Source organism: Sciurus vulgaris (assembly GCF_902686455.1).
Source record: "Sciurus vulgaris genome assembly, chromosome: 4".
NCBI lineage: Eukaryota > Metazoa > Chordata > Mammalia > Rodentia > Sciuridae > Sciurus > Sciurus vulgaris.
In genome coordinates, this window is record NC_136464.1 from 177,218,592 (window position 1) to 177,238,378 (window position 19,787).

Below are 19,787 nucleotides of genomic sequence, written 5' to 3' on the forward strand. Positions count from 1 at the left end.
GGTGATGACGGTGCTTTACTGTATGGCACAAATCCTGAATTTTATAAATGATGCTTAGCCATCTGCTGTGACCACAGATGTTCAGTTTAGAAAGAAAACCAGGCTATAAAAAGAAAAATTGAAGGTATTGCCTTGGAAACAGAGAGATTAGGAGGTGATTTGGTAATGGTCTTTTAGGTGAGCTGACAGACCCACACAGATTGTTGAACTCTTAGTTCCAGTCTTCCTGGGCATGAATTCTGGCTCTGCCACTTACTACAGGTGTGACTTCATCTACCTGTGCCTCAGTTTCTTCATCTGTAAGATGGTGTGGAAATGCCTACCTCATAGAACTGGGACAAAAATGTAATGACTTGTGGTTGTACATGACATATAGTGGGTACTTGGTTGGTTATGGGTAGTCCAAAACTTGTAGACTACCTAGATTGAAACTTCAGCTCAGGAGCCTGCTGTTTTGGTGGCCTCATTTCTAAAGTGGGGCTGATGACTGCTTCTACCTGGCAGGGGCACTTAATGGTTAAGTCAGCTAATGCACAACATCCAGAAAAGCATTGGGAATTAGTTACTCACTCAAGAACTGTTAACTATCATGATTACATTTCCATTGATTTATAGATATTGGACTTTTTTTTTCTTTCATATTAGCACTGATTATCATTTCAGGCACAACTCTCACTAGCCCAGACATCACTCTGAAGGCTTTTGGCTTCAGAGGCAGCAGATCTGAAACGTTATTTTTGCCAGCATCAAGCTATTAGCAGATTCTTATTAGACATATATTTATTAGATTGTTGATTGCTCTGGAACACATGTTTCTAAAACCATATGGAAATTCTTATTTTTAAAAATTGGAATGAATATTAGGAATTTCCAGATATATATTTGCTACTTATCTTAAGTTTCATTTTCCTGGTTAATAAGAATCTTCCAGATTTTATTTTTTTGACTCCTTAATACTAATTATTTTATCATTCATTTTTCCTCATATATTCTGGATAGAAAAATAGATTTTCTGGAATCAGTTATGCTGAACTGCTGTTCCACCTGGCAAATTCTAGATACGGACTATGATGCTTCCAGTCATCATAAATATCTGCTCAGGCCAAAGTGAGGTTCTTCAGCTGCATTTCTTACTCACAGAGATTCCTTGAAAAATGTATCTACTTGTAATCTCCCAGATTTTATTTTTTAGCCAGTTTCCATAATCTTTAAGACTCTGAAGTTCCTCTTATTCATCTCTCTGTGCTACAATCCAATTAGAAAATTTTTCATTTTTGTCTTCTGTGACCTCTTGGCTGTGTTCTGCCAAACTGTTATTGTGGAAGGCAGAATATTGGTTCCCTAAAGATTCTAACCTCTGGAACCCAGGGGTGCAGTTGACCCTCCATATTCCCAGCTTCTAGGTGGGATTCAACCACCTCAGGTGGAAAATATTATTTTAAAAGATGATATCTGTACTGATACATACCAATAACTTCCCTGTCCCTATGCCCTAAACAATATAGTGTGACTGTTTACATAGCACATTTATTGCACTAGGCATCATAAATAATCTAGAGATGATGTGAAGAGTATAGGAGGGTGCATGTCGGTTCCTGCAAAGTGTGCGCCATTTTATCCAATAACTCAAGCATCCTCAGACTTTGGAATCCACAAGGATTTCTGGAACCAATCCCCCACAGAGACCAAGGAAAAGCTATATTATGTTACTTTGGGAGGGAATTAAGGCTATAGATGTGATTCAGGTCAAAAATCATGAGTTATAAAGATTGACCTTGATTATCTAGGTTGGCCCCACCTAATCATTAGTCCTTACAAGTGGAAAACTTCTCCTGGCTGTGGAGAGAGAGATGTGACTGCAGAAGAAAGGCACAAGGTGACTCAACTCCACTGACTGTGAAGATGCTGGTTCTAGACATTTTTCTTAGGCCAGCCTCCTTCTATATTTGGCTTTTATTACTGAGTTGCTCTGAGTTTTCTCCTCGGCCTTCCTTTCTTTCTCTCGTGATATTTCTCTCTATGCAATTTCAACTACCATCCCAATATTCTTTCATTATAGAAACTAAAACTCTGAGCCACATGCCCAACTGCCTACATTAGACCTCTCCACTTGGTTACAAGTATATCCAGCTCAATGCCCGTAGTGAACCCAGTCTCCTTCCCCAGCCTTCTCCATCAACCCAAAAAGCACCAACATCCACACAACAGCAAACGTGAGATCGTGAAATCACTTTGACAACTACTTCTTCCTCAAGACTCATAAGTAATCGTCGGTTCTCTGAAATACACCCCAAGGTATCTCTCGAGCTGTCAGCCCTCCCACCCCTTCCTCTACATGCCCCATCATCCAGACTCCTGATGGTCACCCTGAACCCTGCTCTTGGCTCTTCCCATCCATTTGGCACAACCTATTTTGAAGATTTTTCATAATCATCATGCTACCTTGATAGTGGCAAACTTGCAAATGATCCACAGGATGCTGAAAGATGTGGCTATTCCCAAGCTTCCCACAGCTTTTTGCATAACTTTTCCCAAGTATTCTGCTATTCCGCATCTTATTTTGTCCTTCCTCCTTCAGGATCTCCTCTGCATGGAAATCTCTCCTCCCATCTTTGCTTGCTAAAACTGCACCAGCTAGCCTTCAGATCCCAGCTTTAGTCGCTCTCTCAGGGAATTCACCCTACTCCCTCTAACTGGGTTAGGTTTCCCTGCTGAAACGTGTCAAAGAACCTTTGCTTTTTGCTTAGGACAAATGCAATCCACGTTCATATGGTCATCTGTTTATTGGATGCCTCCACCTCAACTGCTCCCTACTGTAATTTCCCATTCCGTATAGTCCTGGACACATAGTCTGTGATGTTTAAACTTATGGATCAACTTGGTGAAACTACAGAGTCTTGTTTTTTGGTCAAACTCCATTCTAGATGTTGTGGTTAAAGTAGTTTTGAAATGTGATTAACACAGAAATGTATAGACTGTGAATAAAACATGTTTTAGTCAGCTTTTTGTCACTGTGACCAAAATAACCGATGAGAACTTAGAGGAGGAAAGTTTATTTTAGCTCATGGTTTCAGAGGTCATGTTCATGATAGGCTGACTCCATTGCCCTGGGCCTCAGGTGAGGCAGAACATCATGGAAAGCAGCACAGGACATGGTGGCCAGGAAGCAAAAAGAGAGAAACCCCAAATGTATGCCACCAGTGACCTACTTCCTCCAGCCACACCCCAACTGCCGACAGCTTCCACCCAGTTAATCCATTCGAGTGCAATTATCCACCGATTAGGTTACAGCACTCTATCCCATCATCCACCCCTGTAATCTGGCACCAGCTCACACATGAGCTTTGGGGGACACCTCATACATAAACCATAACAGCATATTATCATCCATAACATGAGTGGACCTCATTTTATCAGTTGAAGACCTTAAGAGAAAAGACAGATCTACTACCAAAGAGAAAGGTAGTCTATCTTAAAACTGCTTAAAACTGCCAGGATTTCCAGCCTGCGGGCCCACTTTGAATATGTTGATCTTGCCAGGTCCCATATCCCGTAACTGCATGAGCTTCTTTCTTAAATCTCTCTCTTTGTGTGTATGTGTATGTGTATGTGTTGTGTATGTGTATGTGTATGTGTGGTGTGTGTGTGTGTGTGTGTGTGTGTGTAATTTGAGCCAATAAATAGTTATATTTCTCTGGAGAACTTTGATTAACATAGTAGGTGCTTAATAATTATTTTCTGAATAAATGAATGAATGTGTCTTTCCACCATTATTTAAATCTATGATGAATTTATCTATTTGTAAAGCAACTACAGAAAGAAACTCTTCAATAAGTGCATTCTATTTGTATGTGTTGTTTTTGGTTTTGTTTTTTAGTGTGATACCTACATTTTGGCAGGGATTCTCAACATTTTAAATTTCTGGCTTTAGTCATTTCCACGTTTAAAAACAAGTACTGGAATCCCTCTGAGTAGTTAATTGATTTTCAAAAAGCTTTAATTATCCTCCTGGCATATGGCTTTAAAAAAATTCTTAACAAAATATCCTATTTACAAATAACAATGAGTAGGAATTTGAGAGCTAAGAAAATGTGTTCTGAGCCTGTTGCTAAAATTGTTTATAATAACAGCTCCAAATAATAACTCAGGACTTTAGTTCTATAGTTTTGAATTAGCCATTAATCTTAGTGGCACAGAGCATTGAGTCATATAGTGGAAACCAAGAATTATCATCTCATTTCAGTGTTTAACCAACTGAATTACCTTGGGCAACTCACTATAGCCACTTGAGCCTCGGTTTCCTCACCTGTAGAGTTAGAAACATATTCCTTGGGGGGTGCATTTTATTTCATTTGAATGACTATTTGCTCATTCAGAATCATTATTGTGATATTACTGTGCCACAAAGCATGCTAGAAATGGAGATGTGTAGGAATGTATTTTCCACTTAGAACTTTACTACTCCATGTAAGAAAGGACAGAAGAGGAAGGGTCACAAGACAGCACACTGCTGCTTTAGGAGCTATGACAGATATGCTCATGGTGTTTCTGAAGCATCATCAAACACCACATATGGCCATGGAAAGTGTGGTGGGTATTGGGATCACCTCCAAGGACAGCTGCTACTTGGAGTAACAGCTATGAAAGGGCAGCAGGGACGAGTTCCAGGGATGGATGACACATTCCACTCTGGAAGTGAAAGTGTCGAAGCCTGGGAATGCATATGTTACAGTTGGGTCTGGAGTGTCCCCAAATGCTCCTGTGTTGGCAGCACAGTATTCAGTACAGCAAGACTCAGAAGTGGGGCTTTCAGGCAATGACTAGAGCTCTGACCTCATCAGTGGATGGATCCATTTGCTGGAATAATCCATTGACAGCCAAATGGACAACTGGGAGTTGGGACCTATGTGGAGAAAACAGGTAACTGGGGTGTACCCTGGAGGGGAGATTTAGTCTCTGGCCCCTTCCCTCCCCTGACCCCTCTGCTTCCTGGCTGCTATGTCCTGGGATGCTTTCTTCTCCCACACTCTTCCACCATGATGTTCTGCTTCACTTCGGGCCCAGAGCAGTGAAGTCAACCGACCGTGGACTGAGATCTCTGAAACCATAAGCCAAAATGAACGTTTCCTCCTCTAAGCTGTTCTTGTCAGGTATTTTTGTCACAGCAATGAAAAGCTGAGTCACACAGCATATAGGTATATGTGGATTATGGGAATAGACAAAGTAGAGGGGGAGGAGGATGGCCTGTTACCCATTCACTGAGAACTGTGGTTATTCGGTGTTCTTTCTCGGGTTGTAAACAAGCAGGTATTGCCATGCTAAACAATTTTTAAACTACATGCTTAGAGATTTACAGAAAGGAGAACAAAGCAGGTATGTGGGCTTTCCCCAAACTGACAACTACCACTGATGTATCATGAACTAATTGTCCCACCTGTTGTGAGAAAGGCCCCAAAGGTCAAAAACATTATTTCACAAAAAACGTTATTACTAAGTTTACTTCCAAGGTTTTCACATACTATACCTTTGATGTGCATTTACAGACAGCAATTTAGTTTACACTGGTATTACTTCTGCTCCTTGAAAAACTGAAGATCAGCAGGATGATATTGACTTCTTGATGAGACAAATTTGACCTATCCGTTGTAAAAAAGATACTCACGGGGACTGAGCTGCCATATATTTCTGAAGTTGGAAACCCAGAGAAATTGTGATGCGAAGAAACAAACAAGTCCAGCATGACTAATCCACATGCAACTGATAACACTACACAGTCTAAGGGCATTTTTTTGTTGTTGTTTCTTACTGCATCTTTTCAATTTACATTGTGTGATAGGAAATAAAATTAAAGAACATAATTCTAATTAAGTCCAGAGGAAAGAACTACACACACACACACACACACACACACACACACACACTGACTTACACCCACACTTGAATGTGGCCTCTGACACCTTAGGTAGTGCTTGTCTTACTCTTGGTGGTAGGCAAGAAAACAAGGTTCATTGTGTTGCGAAACACTGACCCTTGCTAACGGCTGTCCCTGTCACTGCAAGTGCCTATAGAGAACCTGCTCTGGCTGTCACTTGCCTATCTTCAGAGAATCATCTGGCTTCCTTCTCACTTCTCCTCAGCCTCCTCCTGTCAGGATTAATTAAAAACTCCTCGGAATGGGTCTAGCACATTCTAACACTGCTGGCTTTGAAAAACTAATCCCACCTTGGAAAGTAAGGATCTTTTTTGTGGAGATAAATTATTTATTGATTTTTGAAGATTTTTAAAGACTTTCAAAAGACTATCTAAACTTTCAGTAGGGCTGCAAAACAAGATAGTCGGAGGTAAGAAACAATATTGATGTCACACCTTTTCTAATAAGCAAGTTAATCTGCACAATTTCCAGGAAATAATTCCTCTTTATTATTAAAGTGAGTATTTTGATATAATTTTTCAACTTTCAGTCATTCCTAATTGGCTCAGTAGGCAAAGCTATAGAGATCTACAGACATCATGCACAAAAATGGTAAAAAATGAAAAATTTTTTCAAATATTTTGGCTATGAAATTAAAATGACAATACAAGGTTATATTTTAAAGAAGTACAATAAATAGTCATCTTACCTTGTTACAGCTGAATGATTTTTTAAGAGTTATATATATTTTCCCCAAGTTTGTTTTCTACATCATCCGCTATTTTGCCAATATGGACGGAGACTGTGCACATGACAGGAATCAAGAGTGCAGCCGAGTCGGGAGCAGCAAGTGAGAGGCACATAGCCATATGCAAAATTGCCTCAGAAACAAATGAGGACATAGACAATGTGAAGCCAGCTCCCAACCGGCCTATTTTGAGGTGATCAGTCAGTCTACTCTCTGCATGTTTCAGGTGTGGGTCAAAAGTTGCTCAAGCAGTAGGTCCTCTGCCTTTGCTTTAAAAACTGGAAGATGCAGGGTGAGAAGTTATATGCACAAGTGGGTCCTTTGTCTCAATGGAAAGAGGCCCCCAGAACTGAGCCAACTGTCGCAATTTTATTTGTTGAGCAACTTTTACTAATTTTTGTTCCTGGAGAATGTATTGGTGATTCAGCCAACAAAGTCATGTGCAGCAAGGAGTCATGCCCTTCGCCTCCTCATGAGGATCATGCCTCATCTACAAGACTGCACTGCGAACTAGCAACAGGGAACACAAAGCATCTCTTACCTATTAGAAACCCAGAGTCTGGTTGTGTTTATTGGATGCAATCGGACTGAGTCCTAAGGCTGGAGAGAAGCGCTCTCCCATTTCAATGGCTTTCCTCTTTGGGGGATGGCCAGGTGTGGAGGGTTCCACAAAGGTTAGCAGATGAAAAGTGAAGGTCAGGGAAGGATTTAAAAAGTGCCAAAGCCCTGCCCCCAGCCTCCTTCAGTCACCACCTGCACTTGCCCAGTTCAATCTCTAGGAATAAAAATATGTAAAAGTTGCTGAATGAATAAAATTGAGACAGTTGCTTAGCGTTTCTCAGAACTCATGGACAAATCTGCTTCTCTGTGAGACTAATGAGAGGCTAACATTTCTAGGGGAACAGCCTGAAGGGAAGAGGAAACTCAGGTTGCCCCCAGGCTAGCTAGAAGCAAAGCATTTCTGTGAAGACTTAGGATCTAACCTGTAAAAAGCCTCACATTTTTGGTATTCTACTCTATATCTTTGAGAGTTTTAATGCAAAACTAAGGTTTTAAATCATTGATCTTTAACCCAGCCAATTCTGAGAATTTCAGCCCCACCTATCAACACAAACCCAAGGATTTGACTTAGAATTAATGTTTTCACAAAGACTGCCTGATGGTTTTCTCTACCAAAAAGTTCTAGTCCTAGAAATTCATTTCCAAAATGCACTGGGGGTAAGGCTAGAATCATTGCATGATATTATAGTTTCTATCACAGGGAAAAGCAGGCTGGTCAGGTGGACCTGAGGATATCTGAATGAAATCAGAATGCTGACGATAATATCCCACTGAGAAGTCAAAGCTGAAAGCAGAGGGATGAGGGTGAGGGAGAACAGGGTCCAAGCACCCTTCTGCTGCTTCAAAGCCATTTCATCCTGACCACTTTATTTAACCTATTTCCCAGGCTTTGATATAGAAGTAAAAATGGAACACAGCTTACGAGGTTGTCAGGAGTATTAAATGAGACAAGAACATATATCAATGGTTCACAAAAGGTTATTTACCACTAGTTATCAATAAAAGTCTTAACACCTATGTAATTACATTATTCTTTTTTTGAGAAGTTAACATGATCAAAAGAAATCTTGGAATTGATCATAAGAAATCACACAATTTCTTTTAGACCTCTTTCCAAACCGCATAGTTTTTTCTTTTTAAACTGAAGACTCTCACAAATGTTTCTGTGAAACACAAAACACACGTATTAATTTTCATAGGGACATTCAGTTTACGCTAAAATGTTTCCTTATAATTACTTTTAAAAGATTATTATCATATGAAAGGTTGATTTTATTGTTGGCTTAGCTGACTCATGTCTTGGGAACTGATGTGCAGATGATTTTAAAAGAGATACATGGATTATTGAATTTATATTATAAGTTATATGCCAGGATTTTATGCATTCAGATGAGACTAACTGCCTGAATGGACAGTCTACCTGACGCTGGAAACCAAATGTAACAGGAACGTTAATTTTCTCTCTGCGTAGAAAGTATACTACACATAAGGAGTTTGCACATATGCATCTGGATTTATATTCAGGCTGATAGATGTGGAGCTAAAATAGTATAAAAGATGCTCAAATGGTTTGATAAACATGGCCTTGGAAGTTCAAATCCTGACTCTCGCTTACCTAACTCTGGGCACATCGCCTCCCTGGAACTGTATCTTCATCTGCAAAATGGGGGAAAGAGTTTCTTTCAGATTGTCCTAAAAACTAGTTATAAAAGCAACATACCTGGATATGTGAGGTGTTCAACATAGTTGCTATTATTTAATTAGGAATCTATGTCCTCTCCCTTATTTTTATTTAAGTGTTTTAACTAAAAATTTTCCAATATGTGATTATACAAACATATTCTTTCATTCCTCCCTCGCCAGGCACTTCTGCATAAATCCTATAATTTAAATTTAGCAGTCGCTCTTGCTCCTCTCCCTTTCAAAAAAGTTTAAATAAATCAAGACCTCCTTGACCTTTGCATGAATTTAAGGCACTTATGACTTTACATATTGTATAAAACTATCTCTAAATAAAGTCCAGAGAAGTTAAAATTTAATACCCTTAATTTCTACTATGCTCCTATTTTTAATCTTCTGACCTATCCATTTTTCTAAAGAAAATTCACCATTTGTGAACAGAATTTATAAGGTAAAATTTAATTTTACTCCTTAGAGTAATTAAATTTTATTTGGACCAGCAATAGCAAACTGTCCCAAATTCAACTTTATATTGTCTCTAGCACAATTCAGAGTGATATTTTATACAATTCCACCAAATCCTGTAAGCTGCTCCTGGGAAGGATGTTCAGAGAAGGTATGTCACCTTAAGACAGAAATCAAAGCTATTAGTAATTATTCTGGAACAACAGGGATGAGGCAGAAGGTCCTCGGCAGCTGTGGTCACTTTACTTCTTAAATCTACTGATCTAGCCACCACAAGTGATTGCCTGAACCCTTGGTTGGATCCTGTCCAATCTATAATACACTCTTACATATTTAACATTTACATTCACTTAGCTTATTCTAATTATCTCTTCTGAGAATAAGATTTCATTATGGGATACGAAACTATGAATACATTTCTCTACTTTCTCAGGAATGATAATAAGGTGTCAGGTAAGTCTTCCTCTTTTCCATTTCACCTGCCAGCTCCGTTCTATATATTCCTCTCTCAACTCCAGGGAGATTTCTGCCATCACATTTGGTATTTTATAGCACCAGTTTCTGCTACAGGACATTGTTATTCTCAGCTTTCTTCAGGAAATGAACTGCTTTGCTCAGTCAAATCTCATTTCTCTTTCTCTAATTGCTGTAGGTTGCCATTTTTTATCAGAGGGGAGTCTAAAACTTTACTGGTTATGCTATTGAAGCCATAGCTAAGATTCCTTTCTATATGCTTTAAAAGAAGTGTGTTCCATTTAAAAACAAAACTGCATGAATCGAGTTGCTTCTCTCTTTATCCTATTTGCCTCGCGGATTAAAGAGAATCCATTCCAGAGTTAAGCTAAAGATATACAAGGTTCTGGTCTGAAAACTCACCCACTATTAGGCCACAGGTTCTGCAAATCAATTAGGCAGACATCAGAAGAAATGTAAAAGGACATGACGATGAGAAACGGGGACCCAATGGTACCTGGCAGCTGGAATAACAACCATCAGATGTTAACCACAGCTTAACGTCTGATGCAGATGTGTGAGAACCTATTTTTAAATTCATAGTGTTTTAAATTGACAGATCATCTACATTTACAGAGTGCCTTGTGATATTTTAATATATGTATGCACTGCAGAATGATTAAATCAAGCTAATCCACATAGCCATCACCTCCACTACTTCATGCTTTTTGTCATGATTTGAAATTTGACTCTTAGTGACTTTGAAATATACATTATCATTGATTATAGTTGCCCTGCTTTGCAATAAATTTCTAAACTTACTTTTCCTGTCTTCCTTTGACCAACAACTTCCCCTTCTCTCACTTAGGGTCACCTGCCACACCCCAGCCACAGATAAACACCGTCCCCTCTCTAAACACCTTCCCCTCTCTAAAGCTGCAAATTGAATTTTTTTAGATCCTGCCTAAACATTCTTGCAGTGTTTGTCTTTGTGTGCCTGGGTGATTTCTTTTAACATAATGTCCTCCAGGTTCATTCATGCTGCTGCAAATGACAGGATGTTGTTCTTTTGTAAGTCATAGTTGAGAAGTCACAAAAGGAAATAGGGAAGTCAAAAACTGTTTAAAAATTGATATTTTCTTGCTTTATTTTGAGAGTGGACATTTTTTTAAGTCTCCAAAAATAAAATTAAATTGATGTCTGGGCTAGAACTAATAGTGGTATTCACAGCTTTTCTGCTTACGCGTGGGACTTCAATACTCAGTAATACGGAGCTGAAAATCATAAGGAAACCGGTGACTGGTTCTCAAAATGAATCATCAAACCTCTGAACACTGTGATTATGAGCAGTATTACTAACATGTGGAGAGTTAGGTTATCTTCTTTTCAAGTAGTAAGTTAAGAGTCATAGAAAAAGAAGACAGAATATGTGCGCAGGTCATGCTCCTGGGGAGATTTTGCAAACGTGAGAGAGAAAATGCAGACATTCTGCCAAACCTTCTGCCAGCATTGAGGAAATTCCTCTTGATGAATTCTATTTTTAGGATAATGGCATGAGTTGGTGCACACATTGGGAATTCGGGAGGCCTTCTGCGTGTTTTCAGTGACCCCAGTTCTATGTGCCCATAGAGCGTGGCGCTGACCAGGAGTACTCTGAGAAGCTTCAGGAGGGCCTGGGCTGCGCAGGCGCTCTGCGGGCCTCCTCCCAGTTGGGCTACTGTCTGTGTCGATGTGAACTATAATCTGGACGTGCCTGTCTCGGTAGCTGACTGTCTCTGTGCTGGGGCTTAGTGCACCAGCACGATGCCTGGTCTTCTAGCTGGGGCATCAGGCTTTCTAATGCTCGCTTGGGAAGCAGCAGCATCTGCACGCTCTGCAGTTCTCACATGGGGTTATCACCAAGAGGCGTTCTCTGTTCTTCTCCTCCCTATCTATGGTCTCCCACCCATACAAACGCTTTTCCCCTTTTCATGTTCACTCAGAGAAAACTCTAGACATATCTGACAGTCTGCTTACACTGAAAACACAAAAACCGAAAACCACCTACAGATTTTGCTGCCCATGCTGGTCCCTTCCTCGCCCACACAACCGTCCTCACAGCTGCCTCCAAGCTGCCTGCCCCTCCTTGTGCTCATTCACTGCTTTCCTCTGCGTTGAATGATACTTTTCTATTTTTAACCCTTTTCCTTTCCTGCTCTTAGTGACTTATTTTTCTCCTTTCCCTTTTTATTTCCTTTTCTATGTCAGTTTTCCATTATGCTATAATTATCTGTCTAAATGTCATGTGTTATCTACCACACTTCAATAAATAGTTACTAAGTACTCATGCTGTGCTAGGAGGCCAGGTACTAAGGATAAGGAGATGAAAATAACACAGTATCCCCTTCAAACTTCCCTATGCGTCCTCAGGGATCTCATGAGATAATCATGAAAACAAGAGGAAAAAATAGCCATGAAAGTCGGTTCTGGCAAGATGGACTACAAATGACTAACTCTGTCCAGTAAAAGGCTGCATTTAAGAACACATATCTAGGTTCACAAAAAAAAAAAAAAAAAAAATAGAAATTCCTGAGAAAGAAGGAACTCCATGGGTAGCAACACAAGGAATCTGAGTTGGCAAAACAGGGATAGGAATCAGATGATGTATCTAGGATCCAAGAGCTTGGGTTGTAATGCCCACATAGGCAGAAGGTCGAATCCTGAGCCTGTATAAGGCAGAGAGCTGAAAATATGGCCCTATGCATAAAGCCAGATTGTAATAAAGGAGTTCTAATGTGATACTGGAAGGAGCTTGTCCATAGATCCATCAAGCACAATGGAAAGATAGCAATAGACCCACATCCAGACAGGGATTTAGTAAATGAGGACCATGGCACCAATCTGTGGGTGGTCCAGTAGTGCATGATAAATAGTGCTGAGTAAATTGCCTAACCATGAGAAAAATTAGGCTTCTGCCTCACACTTAAACATTTTAAACAGCTAGTAGGTGTGACTGACATGCAATGAGCTGCACACAGGAAAATGCACAGATAGATGAATTTTGACATATGTACAGAACCACAACCAAGATCAGAAATGTATTGACCAACCCTGCAGGCTTCCTAGCCCCCCTGTGCAATCTTTTATTCTCACTCTGGCCCTTATCCCCAGGCAAGCACTAAATTTTTTTCTATCTTTATTGATAAGCTTTGCATTTTCTCTACTTTTATGTAAATGGAATTATAGAATATGTAATAGCTTTTCATCTTGCTTTATTCACTCAGCAAAGTTAACTTGAGACCCATCCAATATGTGGTATATATCAACAGGTCATTTCCTCTTATTATTAAGACATATTTATAGCTGGGTGTGGTGGCACACACCTGTAATTTCAGTTAAGGGAGGTTGAGGCAAGAGCATCAGAGTTCAAAATCAGTCGTAGCCAAAGTAACTCAGTGAGACCCTGTCTCAAATAGAATACAAATAGGGCTGGGGATGTGGCTCAGTGGTCGAGTGCCCCTGAGATCAATCCCTGGTACCCACCCCTCCCCCCGCAAAAAAAAAACCATGTTTATAATATGGATATACCACAATTTGCTTATCCATTTGCCAACTGGTGGAAATTTGGGTTGTCACCAGTTTGGGCCATTTTAAACAGCTGCTGTGAACATTACAGGTAGGTGTGACAGATTTTCATTTCTCTTGCTTAAATATCTGGAATGGAATGAATGGGAGATATGGTAGGTGACTGTTCGACTTCCTAAAAAATTATCAAGCTTTTATTTGAAGTAGTTGACCATTTTCTATTCTCATTGAGAGCACATAGGAGTTCTAGATGCTTCTCATCTTTTGTGCTATGTACCAATGCTGCTGGGGAGGATGAAATAAAGTCAGCAGCCACTGATTAGTTCATTTTCCTTATTTATTTATTTATTTATTATTTATTGTGGTGCTGGAGAGCCAATCCAGTCTCATGCATGCTAGGCGAGTGTCATGCCACTGACTACACCCACAGCCTTTTCCCTTTTTAAAAAAATCCCTAAGTTCTAAGGTTTTAGCAGTAGAATGAGCATTGCAAGTAGGGTATCTAACCATCAACTATGTGCCAGACATTTTACTAGCGAGTTTCTTCCTCAATTTAGCCTCAATCACTATGTTTGCTTCCTCACCTCCAGGCGGAGTTTAGGATTATGTGGTTTATGCTTTAAAACAAAGTAAGAATTTGCCATGTGCTTGTTTTCATTGTCAGTTCAGGAATCGACCAAAGTACACTTAATTTTAAGTACTTGTGGGAAAACACCAACGGTTTAAAGAGATAAAAGTTGATTAAATTTAAAAATTAGTTTATAGTTACAAAATTTAATTGTTATTATTAAAGGAAAAATTTAAAGGTCATATTCTTTTTTTTATTTTTTATTTTTTAGTTGTAGGTGGACCCAATATCTTTATTTTATTTTTATGTGGTGCTGAGGATCAAACCCAGGGTCTCATGTGTGCTAGGTGAGCGCTCTACCACTGAGCCACAACCCCAGCCCAAAGTCGTATTCTTGATCCATCACATACCCAGGTTTCACAGAGTTAACTCAAAACCAGTTTCAAAAGTTCAGCTCTTCAGAAAGACACAATGACACTTGTGGTTCATGCACCTAATTAGAGCTGTAAATTACATGAAGCAAAACCCAATGGAAATAGTAGAGAGACTGAAAATTCCTGTCATATTTGGAAAATATAATAGTGCTCCTTCAGTAATTGATAAAAGAAGAAGACTTGGGCTGGGGCTGTAGATCAGTGGCAGAGTGCTTACCTAACATGAGTGAGGCACTGGGTTTGATCCTGAATACCACATAAAAATAAACACATAAAATAAAAACATTCTGTTCATCTACAACTACAAAAACTTTTTTTAAATAAAGAAAATAATAAATACTACTTTAAAAAAAGCTTTTTAAAAAAGAAGAAAAGAAGGAAGGCTAGAAACACTGGATCAGCACTACTGGCTGTCTGGACAAAGGTAATTTTATTCAGTATCACTCAAAAATGGCAGACTTGACATTCTTTACAAATGCTCAGGAATTTTCACCAGTGTAGACCCTGTATTGGTCCTTAAAATGGTTCTTCCATTAAGATTAAATTTTCCAAGGACTTGTATCTGACCACAACAAAATAAAATCACACACCCCAAATAACAAGTTTTAGAAAATCACATCCTCCTAGAAACATACCTCCAAATGACTTACAGGTCAAAGAACACAGAATAGGTCAAGTAGAGAATATTTGAATTAAATAATCATTAGAGAACAAAGTATGAAAATCATAGAGATGCAGCTGATGAATGCAGTTCTCAGAGAGGAAAACTCTAAATTCTCGTATTAAAACAAATTGTTAAAGACAGTGACATCAGTTTTCATTTTAAGAGATAAGGAAAAGAAAAAGAAATAAAACAAAAAGCAGAAGGTAGAAAACAATGATGATTAAAAAGGGAATCTACCTGGAAAAAAAAGAATAACAAAAGAAAATTAAATGGGCCAGAAAGTTTTCGTGTATGAAAGGAGTAATAGAGTTGATAAGCAAGACATAAAAAAGGAATAAAAAACATTAACATTGGGAATAAAAAAAACAGCTTATTCCCAACAGCTTATTCCCACTGGTCCTACAAGTATCAGGATAAATGAGAGTATTTTTTATAAACATTATGCTGATATTGACAATCTTTAACAATACATAAATTCTTTGAAAAACAAAATTTACCAAACCTGACAAAACAAAACAAAAAATCTTAATATCCCATTAAGGTAAATATATTTAATTTGTAATGGAAACTCTTCTCAAAACAAACAAACAAAAAGAACGATTCAGGTCTAGAGAATTTCCATCAAATATTTAAGTAAGAAAGTATATCAATCTTTTAGTAGCTCTAGTCTTAAAAAATACAAGGAAGGATGTAATCCCAGCAGCTCAGAAGGCTGAGGCAGGAGGATTACAAGTTCAAAGCCAGCCTCAGCAATTTAGCGAGGACCTCAGCAAGAATCTGTCTCAAAATAAAAAAATAAAAAGGGCTGAGGATATAGCTTAGTGGTAAAGCACCCCTGGGTTCAATCCCAGTACCTTCCCTCGGGGGGAAAAAAAAAAAAACAGGAGTAAGAAACATGTTGAACTTACTTTATAAAAACAGTATTGCCCTGATTTCAAAATTTGGTAATGACATTTAAAGAACACAAAGAATAATGCTCCTCATGAACAAAGATGCAACAATTTGAAACATCAGGAAGCCAAAATTTTCAACACATATAAAGGAATACGAGAATATCATGCTAAGTGAAATATGCCAATCCCAAAAACCCAAAAGCCAAATGTTTTCCCTGATAAGTGGATGATGATATATAATGGGAGCGAAGGGGGTGGGAGGTTAAAGAAGAATGGAGGAACTTTAGATTATGTAGAGGGAAAAGAGAGGGAGGGGGTATGAAAAACCGTGGAATGAGACAGACATCATTACCCTATGTACATGTACGATTACATGAATGGTGTGAATCTACATCGTGTACAACCACAGAACGAAACAATGTACCCCATTTGCGTACAAAGAATCAAAATGTAGTCTGTAAAAAATTTAAAAAATAATTTTTTTTTTTTTTTAAAAAAGGAATACAGCATCACCTAGTTGACTACACATCAAATGGGAGATTGGTTTAATGAATCAGGTTAGTGGAATAAAGGAAAAAAAAAATCTTATTAAGTCAGTATTTTCAATAAAAAACACTGGACAAAATTTGACACACCTTTACGATCAAAAATTCTCCTCTCCACAGCGTAGGAATTAAAGTAACTCCCTCCCTTGGAAACTCTACAGCTAACATGGTACATAATGGAAACATGGAGAACTAAGTTGTCCATATCTACCCTCATCACTAGATGGAGAACACACCTCAATCCCTACTTCACAGGAAACACAACAACAGATTTGAGAAGGATCACAGTGTTTAGGATGAAGTAGAGGAAATGAGATGACCTACTCTCTAGATGTAATTCTGATAGAAAAGACAAGGAACCCTAAATCTGAACATATACCTTAAATCTGAACAGGATTTTACATGCCAATGAAACCTCAATGAAATGATTAAATAAAAGAGGGATACAATTACAAAGATAGGGGAAATGATAATATGCACAGAAAATCCCACTTTTATTATCAAAAGTTATTTTTCAAGGCTATCTTTCAGAAATAAAAATGGGGAGTGGGCTTAGTAACAGGTGTGTTCAGACCTCTGTCGATGACACGCAGGGCATAGCAAGGACTTCCATTTGAGCTCATCTTCTTCCTCAAATCTTCTTCATCCCCTTGTTTACTCTAAGAGCCAACTTTGGGAAGTAAGCCCTGTTATTACATCCACTCACTCACACCGTGATCAACTAAATGATTTTCACAAGCTCACAGGATAAAGAGTTGTAGCTGAATCAAGTTTATTATATCAATCACTTACATAGGTTTAGCTACTTTTCACATATACAGCTATGTACATTTTATGCAGATAACAAACTAATAGTTTTTCAATTCAATTATTCTTATAGAGACAATTGGTTTGTAAAGGGATATTGTCACATTAAAAATAGATGAATGGCTGCTTATAATCACCTTTTAAATTTAATATGGTGCTGGGGAATTAATATCTCTGATCTGAATCGAGATTATTTTTCAATAATTTATAGATGAGTTCTTCATCTATGAAGAGATGAGTCCTCCCAAGATCTGGGTACAAGTTGTATATCTTACTCCCCCATATCCTGCTGGCCTGAAATGTGGCAGAGACAACCTGCCGGGCCTCTGGGCTGTGCCTGGAATCCCCGACTCTTACACCCAGTCAGCACCTAGGGGACACTTCTGGGTTATGTATGTCCAGGGACAACAGTCTAATGTGCTCTTCCTGTCACTCTACTCCCAGGCTATATATAAGCAGTGATTAGCCAAGGATGGGAGTGGGGCCCTACAGACACAGTATCTGGTAGATCAAGAAGAGATGTTGCACCTTCCCCACCAAGCCTACAACACACGAATGGAGGTGTTAGCAGTGTTTCATCTAGAAACGACGTTAAAAAATAATCATGTAGTTAGGGAAGGAGGATCAATTATTAATGATAGAAAAAGAGTTTTTTCCTAACATGGTACCCACTCTGATCCCACAGACTTCTTCCTCTGTATTATCCACATGCTCTCCACTTGGCCACATGGAGGAAGAGAGCTATATGTACTTTGTGTGTGCTGCACCTACCTGCCCACTAGCTTACAGGTTTCAGTCTGGTTTGTGTTGAACACTTGGCTTAAAAAATTGGACAAAACAATACTGAGGAATCAGAACATACAGCACAGAGTTTGTAAATACTGCCTTAAAATTTTTTCTCACCAAAGTTTCAGCATTGTCCTCTTAATGACTTAGATTAAACTGTAGCAAGAGATAAACTTACCCTGGCTTCGTGTCATTCACTACACAGTGATAGGTAAACGTTCCAAACATCTGAACTCCCAAAATTCCATAAAGAAGTAGAAAGAAAAGTAGGAAAATTGAAACACTCCATATTTGTTCTCCTGATCGCCTAAGGGAAAAGACAGGTGAAGTAGATAAAACAAAACAAAACAAAATCTCATAAACTTGCCCCCTTAACTTATGTAACAGCAGTGCTTACTTTAAAATATTTGTAATCCTGGTCCTTGGTAGCTCAAATCGGAAATAAATTCGGAATGCCCGGATCATAATTAGTGGCCTTGGGATCCGCAACATGCCCCAAGGGGACATCTGATCAACTATATCAGCAATTTCAAACACCTGTAAATTAAGTGATAGTTAAAAAACACACATTGCTTATAGTCATGGATATACAGATAATAGTAGGAAGCACACCCTGAACCTTGAATTTAGCTTTACATTATTCCTTACCAAATTCAATTTTCTTCTGAGTTCATTTTGGAACAATAGGTATCTTTTTATCTGTGTTTTTTATTGGTGCATTGTAGTTATACATAATGGTGGGATTCATTGTTACGTATTTATGAATGCACGTGATCTAACAATGTCATTTGGCCAATATCACTTCTCAGTGTTGCTCTTTTCTCTTCCCTTCTCCTTTCCTCTGCTCTACTAATACCCCTTAGCTTTTCATGAGACTCTTCCCCTTCCTCTCCTTTTTCCCCTCTGAAGCTACAGCTATATAAGGAGAAACAAATACATAAGCTAAGGAAAGGGCAATAAATCCTGTTTGTTTCCTAATTAATTGAGGTATAGTTTTTATTTAAAAGTAAGTGCCAATCAGAACAGAATAAGTTGTTAAGGCTTTCTTACTAAATAATGTTCTTTGGTGGGAATCTAGAAAACAAATGAATGGAAAGAGCATCAAAGTGTTATTAAAAGTATGGAAAAAGAATCTTATCATTTACTAACAGATACAAATGTTAATTAGAAAATGTTCGTCTAATACACAAGCTATTAAATGGAAGAAGGCACATTAATGTGTGAGACAAAATTAAATTATTGGAAATGTGCACTTTAGAGAATGAAGAAAGGACAGGTTATCAAGAAACACTGATGAATTGGCAAGATGTCTGTGAATTTCTTTTAGCCTCAAATTTTAAATGAAGAAGAGATGAATAAACTCCAGAGATCTGCTGAGCAACATTCTACCTATAGTCAATAATAATGTATCACACACTTAAAATTTTGTTGAAATGTAGATCTCTTGCTGTCTTCTTCAATTTTTAATTTTAGTTTACAAATACAGAAATCTTACCCCACATCTTTTCCTTTGTTTCACTGACTATATTTCTATATTTGTTTCATAAGAAATAATTTCCATTTCTGAATGAGAAATAATTCATGAATGTAACCAATAATAATTAAAATATAACAATTAGACTTGTCTCTCAATAAGCATTTAAAACAATGTCAAGGAAATTACACCATCATATTTGATATATGTTCTTTAATATTTCTATTTAAACTT

The 19,787-nt window shown here is 38.3% G+C and overlaps 1 protein-coding gene across 4 annotated transcripts in view; it reads right to left on the minus strand.

Moving 5' to 3' along the window:
- Window positions 1-19,787, minus strand: part of NALCN (sodium leak channel, non-selective) — a 307,654-nt gene that overhangs the window by 247,009 nt on the left and 40,858 nt on the right. For all 4 annotated transcript variants that reach the window (XM_079138603.1, XM_079138602.1, XM_079138605.1 and 1 more), the window contains 2 exons: window positions 18,477-18,616; window positions 18,258-18,386 (listed from right to left, as the gene is read on the minus strand). In XM_079138603.1, coding sequence (XP_078994729.1) covers window positions 18,258-18,386; window positions 18,477-18,616 — 269 coding nt within the window. The remainder of the gene's footprint in view (window positions 1-18,257; window positions 18,387-18,476; window positions 18,617-19,787) is intronic.